The 19,580-nt window shown below is 48.4% G+C and overlaps 1 protein-coding gene and 1 non-coding gene across 3 annotated transcripts in view; one reads left to right on the forward strand and one right to left on the reverse strand.

Annotated features, from left to right (window-relative positions):
• MPZL1 (myelin protein zero like 1) overlaps nt 1-12,623 on the reverse strand; it is a 72,623-nt gene extending 60,000 nt beyond the window's left edge. The window contains exon 1 of one of the 2 annotated variants that reach the window (XM_068270810.1): nt 12,471-12,623. In XM_068270810.1, coding sequence (XP_068126911.1) covers nt 12,471-12,618 — 148 coding nt within the window. In that variant the 5' untranslated portion in view covers nt 12,619-12,623. Of the gene's footprint in view, nt 1-9,049; nt 9,228-12,470 lie in introns of those variants that run through there. The other variant, XM_068270809.1, reaches the window with a different exon arrangement.
• A 335-nt stretch (nt 12,624-12,958) lies between these two features.
• TRNAP-AGG (transfer RNA proline (anticodon AGG)) lies at nt 12,959-13,030 on the forward strand. The gene has a single exon. It is a non-coding gene; the product is annotated as a tRNA-Pro (tRNA).
• The last annotated feature ends 6,550 nt before the right edge of the window (nt 13,031-19,580 follow it).

Consider the following 19,580-nt stretch of genomic DNA (forward strand, 5'->3'; position numbering starts at 1 on the left):
GTGCGGATGGGGTTGGAGGAAGCCCCAGGTATGTATAAAACATTTCCTTTATACCAGCTCTGGTTTCCTTTAAAGTGGACCCAAATTAAAAATACAAGATATCAGAAATAAAATCTATTTTCTAAATTATAATAATAAATAGCAGCCTTTTTTTCAGCTGCATGACAAATATAAAATTTTACATTTATTGGAGGAACCCCTTCCCTTCCTTTCAAATTGCCCGGACAGAATCCGGCAAAATGCTGGAGTAGATGGTGTCTGGCAATGGAGGAATTGCGAATGGCTGAAACCTGTATAACCCTAGGTATGAAAAGAGAAGGGTGAAAAGCATGCACTGAAATGCTCATAGGCTTGAAGGATTGTTCATTTATCTTTGTATGTGTCAAAGTGGTGCAACTAAATATTTGTAATTAAAAAAAAATGTTTGGTTTGGGTCCGCTTTAACATTGAGGCTGAATCGCCTCAGAAATCAGCAGAAATGCTGCAGGACCCGCGTTTGCGTTAGGGAAAAAAAAAATATCGCTCTATTGTGCTCCATCCCATTCAAATACATTAGCCAAGCGCTCTTTAAAAGCACTCAGAAGCGCTCTTGGTGTGCACCAGCCCCACCAGGCAGAATGGGCTACTTGAGAAAAAGTAAAGATTTCTTGTGGGAAAGGGCACATCAGCTACTGATTGGGAGGAAGTTCAATTCTTGGTTGAAGTTTCTCTTTAAATATGTTTTGCCCAATGGTGGCAGAAAGTGGGCGCATTCGCACGTGTGCGACTCCCATACCCTCCGATCAGCTGCACTGCAAAATCGTTTTAAACCGTGTTTTGCAGAAACTAGTTAAAGGCGGCAAAACTGTGCAGCGTGTAAAAGCAGCTGTAACTTCCGTCAGGTAATGGATCTCAGCCAGCTCCAGCAGGCTCTGCAATTCCAGGCGTGCAAAGTAACACTATCAGTATTGCGAAACCTCATGGAAACCGCTGGCTGTGATGATGTCACACAGAGAATTCTATTCCGCTGAGTCTCTCCACTCCTGGCACAGAAAGATCACGCTGGAGAGAAGAACTCCTGCAAGAACTGGCGAGAGAACTGGTAACGGTCTAGATTTTATTTGTGTTGCTGTCCCTGTCAAACAAGCACGAATGCACTGAAATTTCCAAGGGCCAGGAAGTGAAGGAAAATATTTCCAACAGGGACAGGCAGTGATAAAAAAAAAAAAAAAGAGAGAAAAGAATACCGCAAAAGGTTTATAGTACTATCAAGGTGCCCATACAGTCGACCAAGAGACAGAGGGGGAGATTTATCAACGCATTACCGACAGTTTTTTCTTCTTAATCTATTCTAACTAGCAGTGAGAACAGCTCTGCATGATAAGAACCTTCTTAAATCCTAGGTAATAGTGGCCAGTTAGCATGAATTTCTAGAGCTGTACTACAGCTAAAAAGAGTGCAAATCCATCCCTAAACTGGCACAGATTAAGAAGTGCTTGATAGCCGTTCTACAGGTGTAGAACTGCAGGCTAAACACGATTTGTGATGTGCCCCTCCCACCTGCTGAATTCCTCTTCAGAGCCTACTGCCATCAATACAGCAGGTGTGTTGGTTACCCCAGCAACAGCAATTCCCCTCACACACTGCACTGTATGAGAGATCTTCCAAGCTCCTCCTATGTTACAACAGTTTTAGGCCTCTTTTCCACGAACTGTTTACAGGCAGTGAAAGGCCTCTCAAACTCTCACAACTTCTTGCTGCTGCCTGGTAACTGCTCACTGCTGCTTTGTAACTGCTCACTGCTGCCTGGCAACTGCTTGCTGAGCACACAGCTCAACAGTTCGTGGAAAAGAGGCCTAAGAAGGAATCTGCACTAATGAATCTGCCTGAGACACGTCTGCATGGATTTCTAAAAACCTACCAATATTTTGTCTCAGACACTCTTGATAAATCTGGCCCAGAGACCTCTGCGACTTGCCTGCCCAGACACCACAGACTGATTTCAGCTCCTCCACCACAGGCCTGTCCAACCCCCATAGTGTTAAAAGCAGACCTAAACTCAGAACTTCCTATCTGCTCTAAGAGAAAAGCAACAGAATAATAACCTTTACAGAAGAACATTTCTTTGTTACACTGCAAATTTAGTGCAGGATTTGTATCAGCTATGTCTACGACCTGCTTTCATGCAAGCAGACATAGGGTTAATATCCTGCGTTTACAAATTAGCTGCTCTTCCAAGACAGCCAGCCGACACCGCTAAGAGATCAAATTACAGTTGTAATTAGTCACAGATGAGCGGGAATTGGGCTAAATTCTTTAACCACTTTACCCCCGCGCGTACGTATTTCTCCGCCCCTTTTTCCATCCTTTAAAAACCAGGGACGGAGAAACACGTACTTTCCGCGTTCCCGACGCTGCCCGCGCTCCCGCTCGTAAACACGCCGCCCGCCACTAGTAAAACCGCCGCCGCCCGCTCGCCCAGAGATCAATGAACGGGAAAATCCATTCCCGTTCGTTGATCTAAGCCCCGCAATGATCAGCTGCTCTCCTATGGGCAGCGTGATCATTGTGAGAAAAAACTCACGTGTCCAGCCTCCTTATTCTTCCTCCAAGCTTCCGGAAGGAAGCTTGGAGGTCGCATTAAAACAAAAAGTTACTGTGGCCATCTTGTGGCCAAATAGTAAACTACACCCTACACATTTTTCACATACAAATAAATGACACTTACACATAAAATTAACTCATTACCTCCCACACTCCCCATTTTTTTTTTTTTTTGTAATTAAAAAAAATTAAAAAATTTACAATTAAAAAAAATACATAAATAGTTACCTTAGGGACTGAACTTTTTAAATATTTATGTCAAGAGGGTATAACACTGTTACTTTATAAACTATGGGCTTGTAATTAGGGATGGACGCAAAACTGAAAAAAATGCACCTTTATTTCCAAATAAAATATTGGCGCCAAACATTGTGATAGGGACATAATTTAAATGGTTTTATAACCGGGACAAAAGGGCAAATACGTTTCATGGGTTTTAATTACAGTAGCATGCATTATTTAAAAACTATAATGGCCGAAAACTGAAAAATAATTATTTTTTTCCCCACATTTTTCCTATTTTCCCATTAAAACACATTTAGAAAAAAATAATTCTTGGCATAATGTCCCACCTAAAGAAAGCCTAATTGGTGGCGAAAAAAACAAGATATAGTTCATTTCATTGCGATAAGTAATAATAAAGTTATAGACGAATGAATGGAAGGAGCGCTGAAAGGTGAAAATTGCTCTGGTGCTCAGGGGGTAAAACCCCTCAGTGGTGAAGTGGTTAAATACACACACAGGATACATTTCTCTGTTTTCCTTCTGTCCATTGCAAGAGCTCAGGTCCACTTTAACCACTTAACGACCGCCTAACGCCGATAGGCGTCGGCGGGTCGTTAGTGGTATAGCATGGAAACTGCCTTTCCATGCTAGTTCACGGAGACTGCCTCCGTGAACAGTGTGCGAGCCGCCGATCGCGGCTCGCACGCATAATGTAAACATCCGGGGAAGAAATCCCCGCTGTTTACATCACACGGCGCTGCTGCGCAGCAGCGCCGTGACGTAGATCGGCGATCCCCGGCCTCTGATTGGCCGGGGATTGCCAGCATCTGATAGGCAGAAGCCTATCCTATCCGGCGCAGGACGGAACTCCGTCCTGCGCCTCTCACAGGGTAAGGGAGAGGGAGGGAAAGCCGGGGAGGGCGGAAAGCGCTGCGGAGGGGGGCTTTGAAGAGCCCCCCTCGGAAAGTGCAGGTAGCCGGCGGCGATCAGACCCCCCCAGCAGGACATCCCCCTAGTGGGGAAAAAAAAAGGGGGGGGGGGGAATAGTCTGATCGCCCTGGTACATACGTGATCGGTGCTGCGGGCTGTAGAGCCCACGCAGCACCGATCACTGCAATATCCCCTGGTCCTTAAGTGGTTAAAGGGAACTTGAAACAAGAGGAATATGGTGGTTGCCACATTTACTTCCTGTTAAGCAATAACAGTTGTCTGGCAGTCCTGCTGATCCTCTGCCACCTGATCTGCTGTATGCTGGTTCAGGGTCTATGGCTAAAAGTGTTAGAGGCAGAGGATCAGCAAGACAGCCAGGCAACTGGTATTGCTTAACTTCTTGCTGACCGTTCCACGTCGAATGGCGTGAACGCGGGGGCAGCCCCAGGACTGCTTCATGGCGATTGGCGTGGGCGGCCTTCTATGAAGCTAGCAGGAGATGTGCGCTATGGCGCGTGGAGTTCCGCCTTCAGTCTCCCAGCGATGATCGCCGATGGTAGACTGTTATCCCCGTACATTGCTGCGATCTTAGGCAGAGCTGTACTGGGGACAGCCGTGTGATACGGCTGTCCCCTCCATAGGCTGGGGAGTGATCGGCTGTCATAGGCTGAAGCCTATGACAGCCGATCACGCTGATTGGCTGGTGGGGGGAGGGAGGGGGATAAAAAATGAAAAAAAAAAAAAAAGCAAAATTTAAAAATACAATAAATAGTTATAAAAAAAATAAAATAAACAAACAACTGGGGAGCGATCAGACCTCACCAACAGAGAGCTCTGTTGGTGGGGAGAAAAGGGGGGAGGGAATCATTTGTGTGCCGAGTTGTGCGGCCCTGCAGCTAGGCCTTAAAGCTGCAGTGGCCATTTTAGTAAAACATGTCCTGGTCACTAGGGGAGTTTAACACTGCAGTCCTCAAGTGGTTAAAAGAAAATAAATATGGCAGACTCCATCTCTCTCGTTACAGTTGTCCTTTAAAGGGACACTTAAGTCATCCCCAAACCTGGGGCTTCCAATAGCCCCCTGCAGCTGTCCGGTGCCCACGTCGTCTCCCTCCGATGCTCCTGTCCCCGCCGGCAGCCACTTCCGGCGACAGGAGCCGACAGGCTGGGAACGCAAGTGATTCTTTACGTTCCTGGCCACAATAGCACCCTGTATGCTGCTATAGCATATATCATATACCATATAGCAGCATACAGGGCGCTATTGTGGCCGGGAACGCATGCTTGTTTCTGGTGTTATTCAGATACTACTGCAGCGAAATAGACCAGGGCTGACAGGCAACTAATATTGATTAAAAGGAAATAAATATGGCAGCCTCCGTATACCTCGTACTTCAGTTCCCCTTTAAGTGACCCTTTAAGAAAAGGTCAGTAGGAACCATTGCTGTGCAGTATCTGTGGGAAATTCAGCAGATGGCCAGCGACATCACACACAGGCAGATAAGATGAGCCTGTGATGGATTCTGATGACTTGCTGGTTCAGGAACAGTAAGGGTCAGAGGACATGGCACAGGCTTCCTGTACAGTGGTTTCCAGAGACTTTGTGCAGGAGGCTAAGGAAAACATAACAGAAGGGCTGGATAGAATATGGAATTTAGGAACCCGCAGGAATTATTTGTACAGCCAGCTGCCCTGACAGCAAGTTACAAAGAAACCCCCAAGTTACAAGCCAGATATCACTTGTAAAGCTACGTACACATGACATGCTGGCCAAGGTGGGCCGAACCCGATCGATCCGCTCTACTGTGTAGGAGTGAGTCCTTTTGCGCCTGTGCACTAGAGCGGATACGATCCAACACAGCTATTTCCGCCTAGCCCGAACTAAGAACCGCTAGTGTGCCTGCGCTGGATCCCGGCAAGGTAAATATATCAAGCCTTGCCAGGCTTGTCGGGGGAGGATTGCGGGAGGCCTGAGGGGAGCCACCGCTGGATTCCCTGCAGCTACAGTGGAGGGGAAAGCCTCATTGGGACCCTGAGGCTTTCTCCTCCCGAGGTAAATACCCCCCAGTGGATATTTTTTTTAATACAGTCCCTTTAAATCCTTAGGTAAGGTTTGGAATGCTGACTTCCTGTGTGAATGTCAGATACTGACTGGCTGGAGTGAATAGCAGTCCGTGGATTGTCCGAACTTCTCCCCCATCTCACTGTCATCCACAAAATGTAGTTGGGGGAAGCTGGGAGAGGACACCAGCCATTCTTTTCCTGCAAGCAAAGAGCTGACCCCGCCCACAGGAGGGAGCAGCGGGAGAAGGTGGGCTAGACCGGGTAAGGTCTCTGTGTCGATTAAGAAACTCCCCCATGCCGTCACCTCTATCCTTCATGCACAGGTCTCTGGGTCACATGACTGACTTACCAAAGGGAGTTCTTCTGGAACAGCTGCATCAAGTATAAAGACTATAGCACGGCCCCCTATTCACCTTCACCAACAAGGAAAAACTCAGGAAAGCAAACCAGTGTGAGGCAGACATGCAAAATCTCCTCAGAGGAAGTGGACTGGCAGTCGGAGGAACAACGTCAACGGCTCAAGTCCCTGCTCTATCAGAGGTAAACATCCTGTCCATCAAAGGGCTCCCCTGATTCAGGAGGAAACACGATTGGCAGAGTCGAGGCATCCCACAGCCGCAGGAAACTGTACAGGATGAGGGGAAGCCACTCCACTAACGACTCGTATCGCTGTGCTGAGCAGGCTGATTGAGGAGAGAGCAAGCAGAGTGCATTAGCATTGTGGTGAAGAGCCAGAGACATTTTTATCCTTGTTATTAATGTAATTTATTTATAAAGCACACCATTACCTTCCGCAGCGCGGATCCTCGGAGCCACAACCTATCATCAATGGAAATCTGTGACTAATAGGATTCTCCCAGCCTGACCAACACACCACCCTTGGCTGCAGGATAGAAACCAGGCCTTAAAGTGGACCTGAACATATGGAAAACCTATGGAAATGCACCCTGTATGGATTTAGAGAGTTTAGCCTGTCTTATTCCCCTCATCTGTGTCTAATCACAAGTTGTAATTTGATCTCTCCCCTGTGTCACATGACTGCCTATGGCAGAGATGGCAGATAAGCTCATTTGAAAGCGCAGGAGGTTAACAATATGTCTGCTTCCATGAAAGCAGGAAGTAGAAACACTGCAGATTTATTGCAGGGTTTGTATCAGCTGTAACAAATAAATGTTTTTGTTTAAAGGTTATTATGCTGTTGTGTATCTTTTAGAGCAGAGAGGACATTCTGAGTTCAGGTCCGCGATCACAGGTAATGGTTACAGTAATTGCCCGCGTGCGAAGTCACCTTTCATGTACCGAGCATATTATTAAACAGCCGGGCGACGCCCTCATTTCCAGGACTTCAAGCGTCGCACACACACAGAAAAAGGGAACCGGTCATGGTAATGTGAGTCACTGCCCACAACTTCCTTTACAAGATGGAAGGTCACTAGTAGGGATGGTCAGTGTGATGCAAATAATTGGCTCAGCATTATGCAAACTGCATGCAAATTTATGCAGCTGGAAAACAGACCCAATTCCACCTTCACAGGATTCAACCAGTTTATTTTCAAGCTGCCTACATCATTTGCATTTAATTGCATCAACTTAGAATTATTTGCATCTTATTGACAATCCCTAGTCACGGGCTAAAGGTTAAAGGGGCACTACAGCGAGAAAATTGTAAAATTTAAAATATGTGCAAACATATACAAATAAGAAGTACATTTTTCCAGAGTAAAATGGAGCCATAAAACACTTTTCTCCTATGTTGCTGTCACTTACAGTAGGTAGTAGAAATCTGACATAAGTGACAGGTTTTGGACTAGTCCATCTCTTTATAGGGGATGTATTTACTTTCAAAAGCACTTGGTGAATGGCAGATGCTCTGTTCAACTGCCAAAAAACTGTGTAGGGAGCAGGGAAGCTGGCCAGTATCACTGTTTAAATCCTTTTTAGGGAGTATCTTTATAAAGAATAAAAGCCTCGCTGAGAATCCCCTATGAAGAGATGGACTAGTCCAAAGCCTGTCACTTCTGTCAGATTTCTACTGCCTACTGTAAGTGATAGCATTATAGGAGAAAAGTCAGTACTCTGGAAAAAAATGCCCCTTTAACTAACTGCTTTATTGCAATGGACACTCGATTTTCGTTGCTAAAGACAATTATTCGCAATTGGGGCTGTGGAGTAGGAAGTCGAAGAGTCAGAGCAATTTTGGATACCTGGAGGGGGAGGTGTCATTAACTGAGGAGTCGAAGATTTTTGTACCAGCTCTACAGCCCTGGTAAGTATTAGGAGCCGGAGTCGGGGAGTTGGAGCAATTTTGGGTACCTGGAGTCTGAGTCAGTGGTTTCATAAACCGAGGAGTCGGAAGATTATTGTACCGAACTCCACAGCCCTGATTTTTATACCCACTCCACAGCCTTGATTAATTAAAAGCATCTGAACTGTCCCAAGATATTGTTCAGCGATTGACCATGAACGTTTCTGGTTAACAGTAACAGAGAACCCAAGAAAATTAGGTGTCATGTCAAGTATGCAAAGTCAACGGCAGGAACGATCGAAACCCAAGTCGAGCATGTCGGAAATAATCGAATCGATCCCGATCGACCCGCGGATCGAGCGGGAAAACGCATGGTGTGTACTCAACAATAGGTGGTTTCCAATCTTCTCAACAGAATTCAATGTAACCATTCGGAATCAATGCAGCTGAGACGGATTACTGTGTACTTACAGCCATAATGTACGCATTTAACACATTTGCAGCTTGAAAATAATTATCTTGTTTGAGAGAAGTGCACCGCATTTGACCTCAGCCAGAACTCGTTGTGCTGTAAACTCTTGAAATGCTTTGACGGCTCTCTGCTAGCAGTAAATATAGAAACTGAAAACAGAAGTCCTCTGTTTTTGTCTCACACTGCTCCCTAGTGAAAAATGGCTATAAATACACATTACAGCAGTAATAATTAGAAGCAAGGAAATGTAACAAACAATGTGATAAAATAAATTGCCCTGAAGCACTTTGGCTGCTAAAGGGTTGAAAAATAAGTTGGCAGGTCCTCGTAAAGCTCTAGGTGTGAACACGAACGCAGTTGTAAGCGGGTGAACTGCACAGCTCAACAATCATCTGTATGAACAGACCAGTCAGCTATGGAGGTGCAGAAGGAGCCCAATAGCTCGTAAGTTGAAAAAGTATACATCCTGTAACTGACCAGGAAGGATTCTTTGGCTATAAAGCACTGGACAGTTGTAATCAGATTTAGCTCACCTGAGGATGATTTCCAGACTCCATTGTATTTAGCTACAAATTCATTAAACTCCCACAACACCACCTGGAACTCCTGCAGGGCTTCATAACTGACAATTACTGGAACTACTGCTAGCTTGCTGTAAATACACAACCCCCACCTCTTATCAGCAAATAATGCCATTAGCAGGCCCCAGGAACACCACCTGTGCACATACCACCACCTGAGATAAGGCAGACAGCCCCCTGTACATACAAAAGCAACCCCCTCATACACAGCATGCCTTCTACAAGGTCACAGAACACCCTCCTGTCTCAAACTACGCCGTACAATCTGACATCCACAGAGTTCCCATAAAGCGTCAACTATTATTATCCTTTATGTATAAAGCCAAAAGGGGGCCCATACACTTATAGATTTACAGCAGATTCAACCATCAAATAGATTTCTTTCAGATGCCCGTCAAATAGAATCTCACAGGAATCTATCTGATGTGTGCCACACACTAGGAACAGATTTACAATAGATTTGGAATGAAATCTATTGGAAATCCATCTAAATGCATTATTGGACCATTAAGCCCCATCTACACGATACGATTCTTTATACGATTCGATTACGATTCTATTTACGATCTGATTAAATCCGACATGTCCGATCGGGATTCGATTCGATTCAATTCGATTTGCCATTGTTTTGCAATAGCAAATCGAATTGAATCGAATCGAATCCCGATCGGACATGTTGGATTTAATCAGATCGTTAATAGAATCGTAATCGAATCGTATAAAGAATCGTATCGTGTAGATTGGGCTTTAGATCCAAGGCAACTCATGGGCCATCCATCTGCTGCCAGCAACAGATCGCCCTAGATTTTCCATCCAGTCAGAGGGATCAAAATCAGCCACAAAATCGATCAGCTGATTTGATAGAATTGATTTCCAATTGATCGACTGTATCGATTCGATTGATGGCTGAAATCGAGCAGTGCATAGGGTCCTAAAGTGCACCTGAGATGGGGCAAAAGGAAAAATGTATACATACCTGGGTCTTTCTCCAGGCTTATCGCTCCCTTGTCGTCCCCCACCACCTCCTCCGCAAATGGCCCCGGAAAATTCTCCAGTCGGGGCTAGTCAGCGCAGGTGCAGTCCGGCCACACACTCAAAGATAGCCACAGAACGGAGGACTTTCCTGGGCCAATTGCAGAAGATCCAGGCAGCGCAGGACAGAATACAGTATTGTGTGGGGCACATTGGTCAGATTATTCAAATGTTGCTACCAATCAGAAAAATTAAGTGTAATTCTTGAATTGAAAATTGTATGGTGTGTGGCCACAGTATTTAAAAAAAATGTATAATCCTATTGTTGCTTGTAGTGACATTTTTCACTATGATGGACCGATCAGCCGATTCAAAATGGACAGGTGAAGGTGGCAAAGATGTATCCGCTGTGTCTCTGCAACAGGCAATCCCAACTGGAACGATTTTTTCCAGACAGCAGATTGTGTTACCACGCATGAGTCCCAAATTGTACAACGGGTCACAATGCACCCCTGGAACTATGGGTAATACAGATCTGGCACTGCTCCGGCTGGGTCCCTTAAAGTGTGAAATTATTTCTTTATAAAATGTTACCATATTAAACATATACTGCTTACAAGAACTTTTACCAACTTCATACAATCTCCCCACAGCGCTACAGACCACAATATATCTCCCATGGGTACAAGATTTCCAACAAACATCAGATTATATGAAGTCCCCCAACCCCACTATACATGGGATACGATGACCATATGATGGGAACTTGTATACATGGCACCCCCTGATGGGCACATAAGGCCACCCATACACCCTGATTATACAATGCCTACTGTATGCAAATTACCCCCAGATAGTCATACAATGCCACGTGTACACAGGATACCCCTGATGACCTATAATGCCCCCCCCCCCATACGCAAGACACCCCTTGTTGACCATAGAATGCCTACCTGTACACAGGATACCCCCTGATGTTTGCATAATGCCCCCTGTACACAAGATACCCCATGATGGTGATACAATACCCTGTTACCCATACGCAGGATGACTAGCACCCACAGGGTACCGCTGACGACCATACAGTGCCCATTATACACAGGAGACCCCCTGATTACCATATAGTGCCCCTTCTTTCACATAATGTCCCCTGTAAACAGGATACACCCTGATGGTGATACAATACTCCCTGTTAACCATACACAGGACGAGTAGCGCCCACAGAGCACCGCTGATAACCATACAGTGCCCCCTATAAACAGGTCACCCCCAATGACCATACAATGCCCCCTGTACACATGACACCCCCCTGATGACCATACAGAACCCCCTTATAAACAGGATACCCCTGATGACCATACAATGCCCCCTTATAAACAGGATACCCCTGATGTCCATACAATGCCCCCTAATAAACAGGATACCCCTGATGATCATACAAAACCTCCTTATAAACAGGATACCCCTGATGACCATACAAAACCTCCTTATACACAGGATACCCCTGATGACCATACAAAACCTCCTTATACACTGGACACCCCCTGTACACAGGCCACCCCCTGATGACCATACAGTGTCCCCTTATACACAGGTAAATCCCAATGACCATACAATGCCCCCTGTACACAGGACACCGCCTGATGACCATACAATTATCTCCTCCACACAGGACACCCTCTGATGACCATACAGTGCCCATCTGTACCCAGGTAACCCTCTGATGACGATACAGTGCCCAGCTGTACCCAGGACACCCCCAATGGCCATACAGTGCCCACCTGTACCCAGGACACCCTCTGATGACCATACAGTGCCCATCTGTACCCAGGACACCCTCTGATGACCATACAGTGCCCATCTGTACCCAGGTAACCCTCTGATGACCATACAGTGCCCACCTGTACCCAGGACACCCCCAATGGCCATACAGTGCCCACCTGTACCCAGGACACCCCCAATGGCCATACAGTGCCCACCTGTACCCAGGACACCCCCAATGGCCATACAGTGCCCACCTGTACCCAGGACAACCTCTGACGATCATACAATACAGCACATACACAAGATGCCAACAATAATCATACAATTACATCCACTACACAAGATACCCCACATGACCATACAATGCTCCCTAATGACCATACAATGCCCTATGGTGCCCCTACAATGCCCCCTGTATACAGGGCAACCTCTGAATGACCACACAGTGACCCCTCTATACAGATGACCCCAATAACCATACATTGCCCCCTGATGGAGATACAAGGCTTCAGTCCCCGCATGTGTGGATTGGGTGCTCCTCCGGTCCGGGGCAGCACACAGCAGACGTGGATCTCTCTCCACAGACGGCCGCCCACCTCCCCCCAGCAGCAGCAGCGCTGGTCTCCCCCTCACTCACCCGCATACAGCACCGCCACCAGCGCCAGAATCCTCCGCCCACACCCGGCCACCGAGCCCCTCAGCACCGCAGCCATCTCCACCTCAGCACGGCCTCTCCACATCCAGCACCACAGCCATACCCTGCTCTCCCCCAGCCGCCTCCCCATTGGCCCAGCCGGGGCCACTCCACGCGCGTCACAAGGAAATGCAGCCACGCCATTGGACGGCAGGGACGTCAATCGCTCCAGAAGAAAGCCGTCTGCGATTGGGTAAGAGGAGAGGGAGGAGTTGCGGTGCAGATTCGGTGTGCAGTGCACTGTGCAGTGATTACAGCTGCTCTCAGCAGAGACTGGTTGCTCAGCACACAGGCGTGAGGGTGTCTTCTCCGGCTGCTGCTGTGGCGCAATGAATACATTCAGAACGTAGCGCGCCTCGCGACACAGCGAGCGTTCCACTCTAGTACGCTCGGCGTTCTACTGATCACGTGCGAGTTTTGAGTGCGTGTGCGGCTCGTTGGTCTAGGGGTATGATTCTCGCTTAGGGTGCGAGAGGTCCCGGGTTCAAATCCCGGACGAGCCCGATTTTTGAGATTGTGTGTCACAACAAGCACAGAATTATTCCTTGTCTGCGGAGAATAGTGGATGTTTGAGGAATTGGGATTCATATGTCGCCTAGCTGGCTTGACTGCAAATGAATTTCCCTCCAATACAGGCAGCCAGAGACTGCAAGTGACTCCATGATAGGAAATACAGTAAATGAAAAGAGTAGTAATTGTTTTAAAGGGAACCTGAGATGGGGATTACCATTAAAATATATATATACATGGGGCTTCCTCCAGCTCCCTCCGGCCTGATTGCTTCCAAGGCGTCCTCTTCTCCGTCTCCCGTTTGCCCGCAGTCGGCCCCGGAAGGTCCTCCAGTCCAGAACGATCCCGGCGCGTTCATGTCACCTGATGTGTAGCACTGCGCAGCCGCAGAACGCTCAGGAGTGCGTCTGGCCAGACTGCACATGCGCTGACTGGCCCGACTGGAGGATTTTCCAGGGCCAGGGAGACGGAGAAGAAGACGCGTGGGAACAATCGGGCTGGAGGAAGCCCCAGTTATGTATATTTTAATGGTAATCTCCCAACTCAGGTACACTTTAAAGGGAACCTGAGACGAGAAGCGTCTCAGGTTCCATACTTACTTGGGGCTTCCTTAAAGGATACCTGAAGTGGCATGCGACATGATGAGATAGATGTGTATGTACAGCGCCTAGCACACAAATAACTATGCTGTTTCTTTTTTTCTTTCTCTGCCTGAAAGAGTTAAATATCAGGTATGTAAGTGGCTGACTCAGACAGGAAGTGACTACAGTGTGACCCTCACCAATAAGAAATTCCCCTTTTTATCTTTTTCTTGCCCAGAGAAGCCATTTTCTGCTAGGAAAGTGTTTTATAGTTGGAATTTCTTATCAGTGAGGATCATACTGTAAAACTGTAGTCACTTCCTGTCTGAGTCAGCCACTTACATACCTGATGTTTACTTCTTTCAGGCAGAGAAAGAATAAAAGGAACACAGCATAGTTATTTTTTTGCTTGGTACTGTACATACACATGTCTATTTCATCATGTCACATGCCACTTCGGGTATCCTTTAAGGCCTCTCGTCCCTCTGTGGCCCCCGGCAATTAAGCGTGAAAGCCTGGCCGAGTCGTGCTTCATTGCGCATGCACGGTCCCCCGTCTCACTCCCTTGGCTGGGGGTGTTCTGTGCTTGCGCAGTACTACTGTGCTGACGCAGAATGCTCTCAGGGACCGGAGCACGAGGGGGGAGCACAACGCAAAGCAGGTTATTCTGGTGCTAAGTGCCTGGGCGCCGTCACATTACTAGTGCGCCAGACCCCAAATGACACCTCTCTCCAAGTTGCTACAAGTCGGAGGGGGAATAGTATTTAGCGCCTCCGGGGATTTTAGCAGCAGCAGGGAAAGCTGTCATTTGGGTCACGCTGCGCCAAGCTCACCGGCATCGCAACCATATGTACGCCTGTGATATCCTCTTCATTCTCCAGGATCCAGCGCTGGCAGCCCCCCATCAGCGGCGATGTAAGGGCTGGTTCACACGGACGCCGCGGTGATGTAAGGGCTGGTTCAAACGGACGCCTGAAGTGCAAAGAAAGGATAGCTGGGTCTCTATTTGGATTTTGCAATTATAGCTGTGCCGAAACGTTGTGTTTTCTGCTACTATGGTGCTAATAAAGCCACAGCTATAATTGCAAAATCCATGTTCGCCACCGTTTAAACGCTATCATGTAGTCCAGGGGTCATGAACCTGTCTGGCTGAGAGAGCCATAAACGCCCCATATTTTAAAATGTAATTCTGTGAGAGCCATACAATATGTTTCAAAATGGCACAGTACGCATGCGCAGCAGAGTGATCACGTCCCTGCTGCCATGGTGATGTATATACAGTTGATCCTCCGTGCAGCGGAAGTGTCAGATATGTCTTCAGCTTCTCTTGGGTTTCAGCAACATGAGCAATTTCCCCTAGAGTCATGCAGGAGAAATACCAACTAACAGCTTGTGCAATTAGCTAGCTGACTTGGGGGGTGATTCACTTTGTAGGATGAGATCCCCTCACATTGGCCCAATAGGATGCCTGTCGAGTGACAGGCAGCCTATTTTGCAAATCAAAGTGCGGGGATCTCATCCTACAAAGTCAATGGACCTGACAGGATCCAGGGTGGGACAATTGGAGTGGACGTTAATTTTGGGATAGCGTGAGTAAGTTAGTAGTGCATACTACAGCAGTAGCGTGCCTACTTTGAAAATGTTACTTACACTGCCACACTAAGCTGTGCTGCTTGAGCAGTGTAGCTTAGTGAATCAACCCCTACTGATTTGTCTGTGAACCAGATGTACCAATCAAAAGAGCCACATCTGGCTCCCGAGCCATAGGTTCCCTATCCCTGATTTAGACGCTAGCTTTTGGGAAGCCTTCAAGGCTAGCGGTTTAGGTCCCTACACTGGTTTTCCGGCATTTATCGCCTCTGAAAGCAACATGTTGAGACGTGATGCCGGGATCAACCGTCAGGCTTTCATAAAAGACAGCCCTAAACGCTCCCATTCACTTGAATGGGATGGCGGTAGATCCCAAAAAGCGCTGCCTCCGAAACGCCGCGTTTTAACGCCACAAAAAGCGCCCGTGTGAACCAGCCCTAAATATTTACCTTCCGGGCTCTTGCGCAGTAGCAGCTTTCCGATGGGCTCCGTCGAAAATAATTGAGCCTTACCAGGTCCGCTCTAAAGAGGAACCGATCAGGCTCGGCTGTTTCAGCTGGAGCCCATCGGAAAGCCGCTACTGCACATAAGGTAAATAGTCGGCTGATTTTTCAGGGGCTGCCATTGGTGGATCCCAGAGGGTTAAGAGGACGGGGGAAGCCTGATTAGGATCCAGAGGCTTCCGAGGTAAGTACCCCTCGGGCAGGTTTTTTTTTGTTACAGATCCATCGGTGTCCCGGGTACGAAAAGAGATACTGCAAAAGAGAGAGAAGCTTCAAGATCCTATTGAGACTTCCCTCTGTGGTCCCTCCTTGCTGAGCGCCTCCCCACAACGGATAGTCACCAATCTTATCAGGGCCACGCTCCTCTTGTGGCAGCTGTGCAGTAGCTGCGTATACGTAGTAAGCTGGAGCCACTTGTGCATGAGCGGCTTCATGCTACATGTGCATGCACTTGTCACAGAAGGGGACCGTAGCCCAGATGTGGAGGAGGTCCGTGCTTGGAAGTGGAAGAGCAGACAACAGAGTGGGGAGCCTCCATAGAATCCTGAGGCTCAGGGCCAGTTCTCGCATGAAGCAAGGTGAAACATTTGCATCAGGTGGCAGATATTACAGGGGCAGCATGTTTGTACTTTGTGTTTACACTAACAGCATGCAGTTAGAGTAGGAGGAGAAGCGAGAGGAGAGCGAGGTGAAGAGGTCAGCATTGGGGAAAAGCAGCTTGTTGTGCTGTGTGGGGAGTCTGACAGTGAGTGAGGAGGGAGGAGGCAGGAGAACATCATTGGGGAAAAGCAGCTTGTTATGCTGTGTGAGGAGTCTGACAGTGAGTGAGGGGGGGAGGCAGGAGAGCAGCATTGGGGAAAAGCAGCTTGTTGTGCTGTGTGAGGAGTCTGACAGTGAGTGAGGAGGGGGGAGGCAGGAGAGCAGCAGTGTTTCATTTGACTTGCACAGCAGAAGGGAGGAGGTGGCACCACTGTCCTGACTGAGGAGGAATGAAGTGGCTGAGCAGTTTGTTTGTCACAGACTCACAGCCAGCCAGTGTGCTATTGTGTTGAGCTGCATCATGTCATGTGAGAACATTAAATGAAGCAGAATAAATTGTCAAAGGTGCTGTGCGATCATTCCAAATCGTGGGGTGCGCATCCTCATAAGTTTGCCTCAGGCAGCAAACAGTCTAGAACCGGCCCTGCTGAGCCTTCCCTCTGTTTAGCTGAGTAACTCTGAACCCAAGATTTGTCTCGCGTTCTCTTTAAGATGGCTACACACAATACAATTTTCAATTTAAGAATTACAATACATTTTTAAATGTTATTTTTCCATCTTAAAGTGCTCCTTAAGTCTATTAAAAAAAATGATATTTACTCACCTGGGGCTTCCCTCAGCCCCCTGCAGCTGATCAGTGCCCTCGCAGCCCCGCTCCGATGCTCCAGGACACGCCGGCGAACACTTCCGGTTTGGCCGTCACCGGCCGACAGGCATGGGAACGCGAGTGATTCTTCATGTTCCCAGCTGAGTGAAGCCCCAGGTGAGTAAATCTCATTTTTTTTTTTAATAGACTTAAGGTTCACTTTAAAGGGAATCTGTAAGAAAAAAAAACAGCCACCTGGGGTACTTACCTTGGGAGGGAGAAGTCTCTGGATTCTAATGAGGCTTCCACCATCCTCTTCACCCTCCTGGATCCAGTGCTGGCAGCCCCCCTCCCCCCCCCAAAAAAAATCCACCAATAAGCTTGCACCTGCGCAGTGGTGGCTGCAGTGTTTACCATCTGCGCAGGCGCAGCAGCAGCTTTCCGATGGGCTCTGGTGGTCCGCTCTACTGCGCAGGATGTGAGATTCTGTTCGGGGGCTACCAGCACCGGATCGCTGAGGCTTAGGAGGATGAGGAAAGTCTCATTAGGGTCCAGAGGCTTCCCCCTCCCAAGGTAAGTACTGCAGACGGAAGTTTTCTTTAAAGCAGAAGCTAATAAATTTAGACCTACACTGCTTGGACAGGCAAGGTGGCATAGTGGTTAGCGCTCTGGCTGTCTTGCAGCCCTGGGTCCCGGGTTTGAATCCTAGCCAGGGCAACATCTGCACGGAGTTTGTGTGTTCTCCCTGTGTCTGTGTGGGTTTCCTCCGGACACTCTGGTTTCTTTCCACATCCCAAAAACAGACAGATAAGTTTATTAGCTTCCCCCTAAATTGGGATTTCCCCTAATCACAATCACACTAATGGGTTCCTCCCCATTCACTTTCATTGGCAAAGGTTTTTTGGGAATCGCGGACAATTGTTGGCGATCCCAAAACACTGCCAAAAATGCCCTACAAGGTTCAGGGGCGTAACTAGAAATCGCTGGGCCCCCTGCGAAAATTTGGATAACCCCCCGGGCCCCGCTCAGGGCCGTTTTGGGGGCAGGAGGGGTCACAGCATGAGGGGAGAGCATTGGCCCCTCACCTCGGGCTCTCCCTTCAGCGCACCCACTCCAGCATTAAATAGGTGGCAGCAGCAGCGGCAGGAACACAGGCATATCTCTGTGTTCCACTGCTGAGGTCCGATATTAAGGTGGCCATACACTGGTCGATGTGCCATTAGATCGACCAGCTGACAGATCCCTATCTGATCGAATCTGATCAGAGAGGGATCGTATGGCTGCCTTTACTGCAAACAGATTGTGAATCGATCTCAGCCTGAAACCGATTCACCACCTGCTGACCTGCTCCTGCCGCCTGTCCCGCCCCCCCCCCCCCCCCCCCCCCCCCCTATTAATTACCTGATGCTGGCTCCCGGGCATCTTTTCCGCTCTGCACCGCTCTGTTCCGGCTCCATCCCGGTGTAATGTCTGATTGTGCTGCCCGGAAGCACCCTTCCACACTGAGTAGCACGCATTATCAGTGTGAAGTTAATGAAGCTGCTGGAGATAAGATACGAAATATCTCCGCTCCCACACCTCTTACACTCCCCAAATTTTCAGGGTAGGGAGGGGACCCCCCGAACGACCTCTATGCCAAATTGCAGCCCACGAGCCCCGCTGGTTCAGGAGATAGATTACAGAAACCTATTTCGGGAACCAGCGGGTCTCGGGGGCTGCAATTTGGCATAGAGGTCGTTCGGGGGGTCCCCTCCCTACCCTAAAAATTTGGGGAGTGTAAGAGGTGTGGGAGCGGAGATATTTCGTATTTTATCTCCAGCAGCATCATTCTATAGAAATGTGGCCGCACAGTTTCCTACTGCGCATGCGGGGCAGCACAAATCCACAGGCAGCGTAATCAGACTAGAGTGACCAGACGTCCCGGATTGCCCGGGATGCGTCCCGGATTCGGGGTCCGCTGTCCCAGGCAGCATGAGGTCCCGGGAAACGTCCCGCTTTCAGCAGCGGGACGTCCCGGCCTCGGGACTCTGGCCACTCTCTCCGCATGAACTGGCAGCGGCGTCTATAGACGCCGTGCCAGTTCATTGCCCGCAGCCCCGCTCCAGCCTCCTCTTCCGGTGTCTGCTCCGACACCGGCAGGCGAGCAGGGCTACGGCAAGATGGCTGCCGGAGCCCTGTACTGGCGACTATTTGTGTCTTCAGTACAGGGCTTCGGGCGCCATCTTGCCGTAGTCCTGTCAGCGCGGGAGATATGCAGGAGGAAGGTGGTCCCGGGAGCAGCGCGCCAGAGGAGACTTCTGCCAGGTGAGTAAATGCTTTATTTTCCAGGTGAAATGTTTGCCCGCATTGCGTTTCTTGCCTGGTGAAATGTTTGCCCGCAGTGCGTTTCTTGTCTGGGGAAATGTTTGCCCGCAGTGCGTTTCTTGCCTGGTGAAATGTTTGCCCGCAGTGCGTTTCTTGCCTGGTGAAATGTTTGCCCGCAGTGCGTTTCTTGCCTGGTGAAATGTTTGCCCACAGTGCGTTT

Source organism: Hyperolius riggenbachi, chromosome 2 (genome assembly GCF_040937935.1).
Source record: "Hyperolius riggenbachi isolate aHypRig1 chromosome 2, aHypRig1.pri, whole genome shotgun sequence".
Taxonomy (NCBI): Eukaryota; Metazoa; Chordata; class Amphibia; order Anura; family Hyperoliidae; genus Hyperolius; species Hyperolius riggenbachi.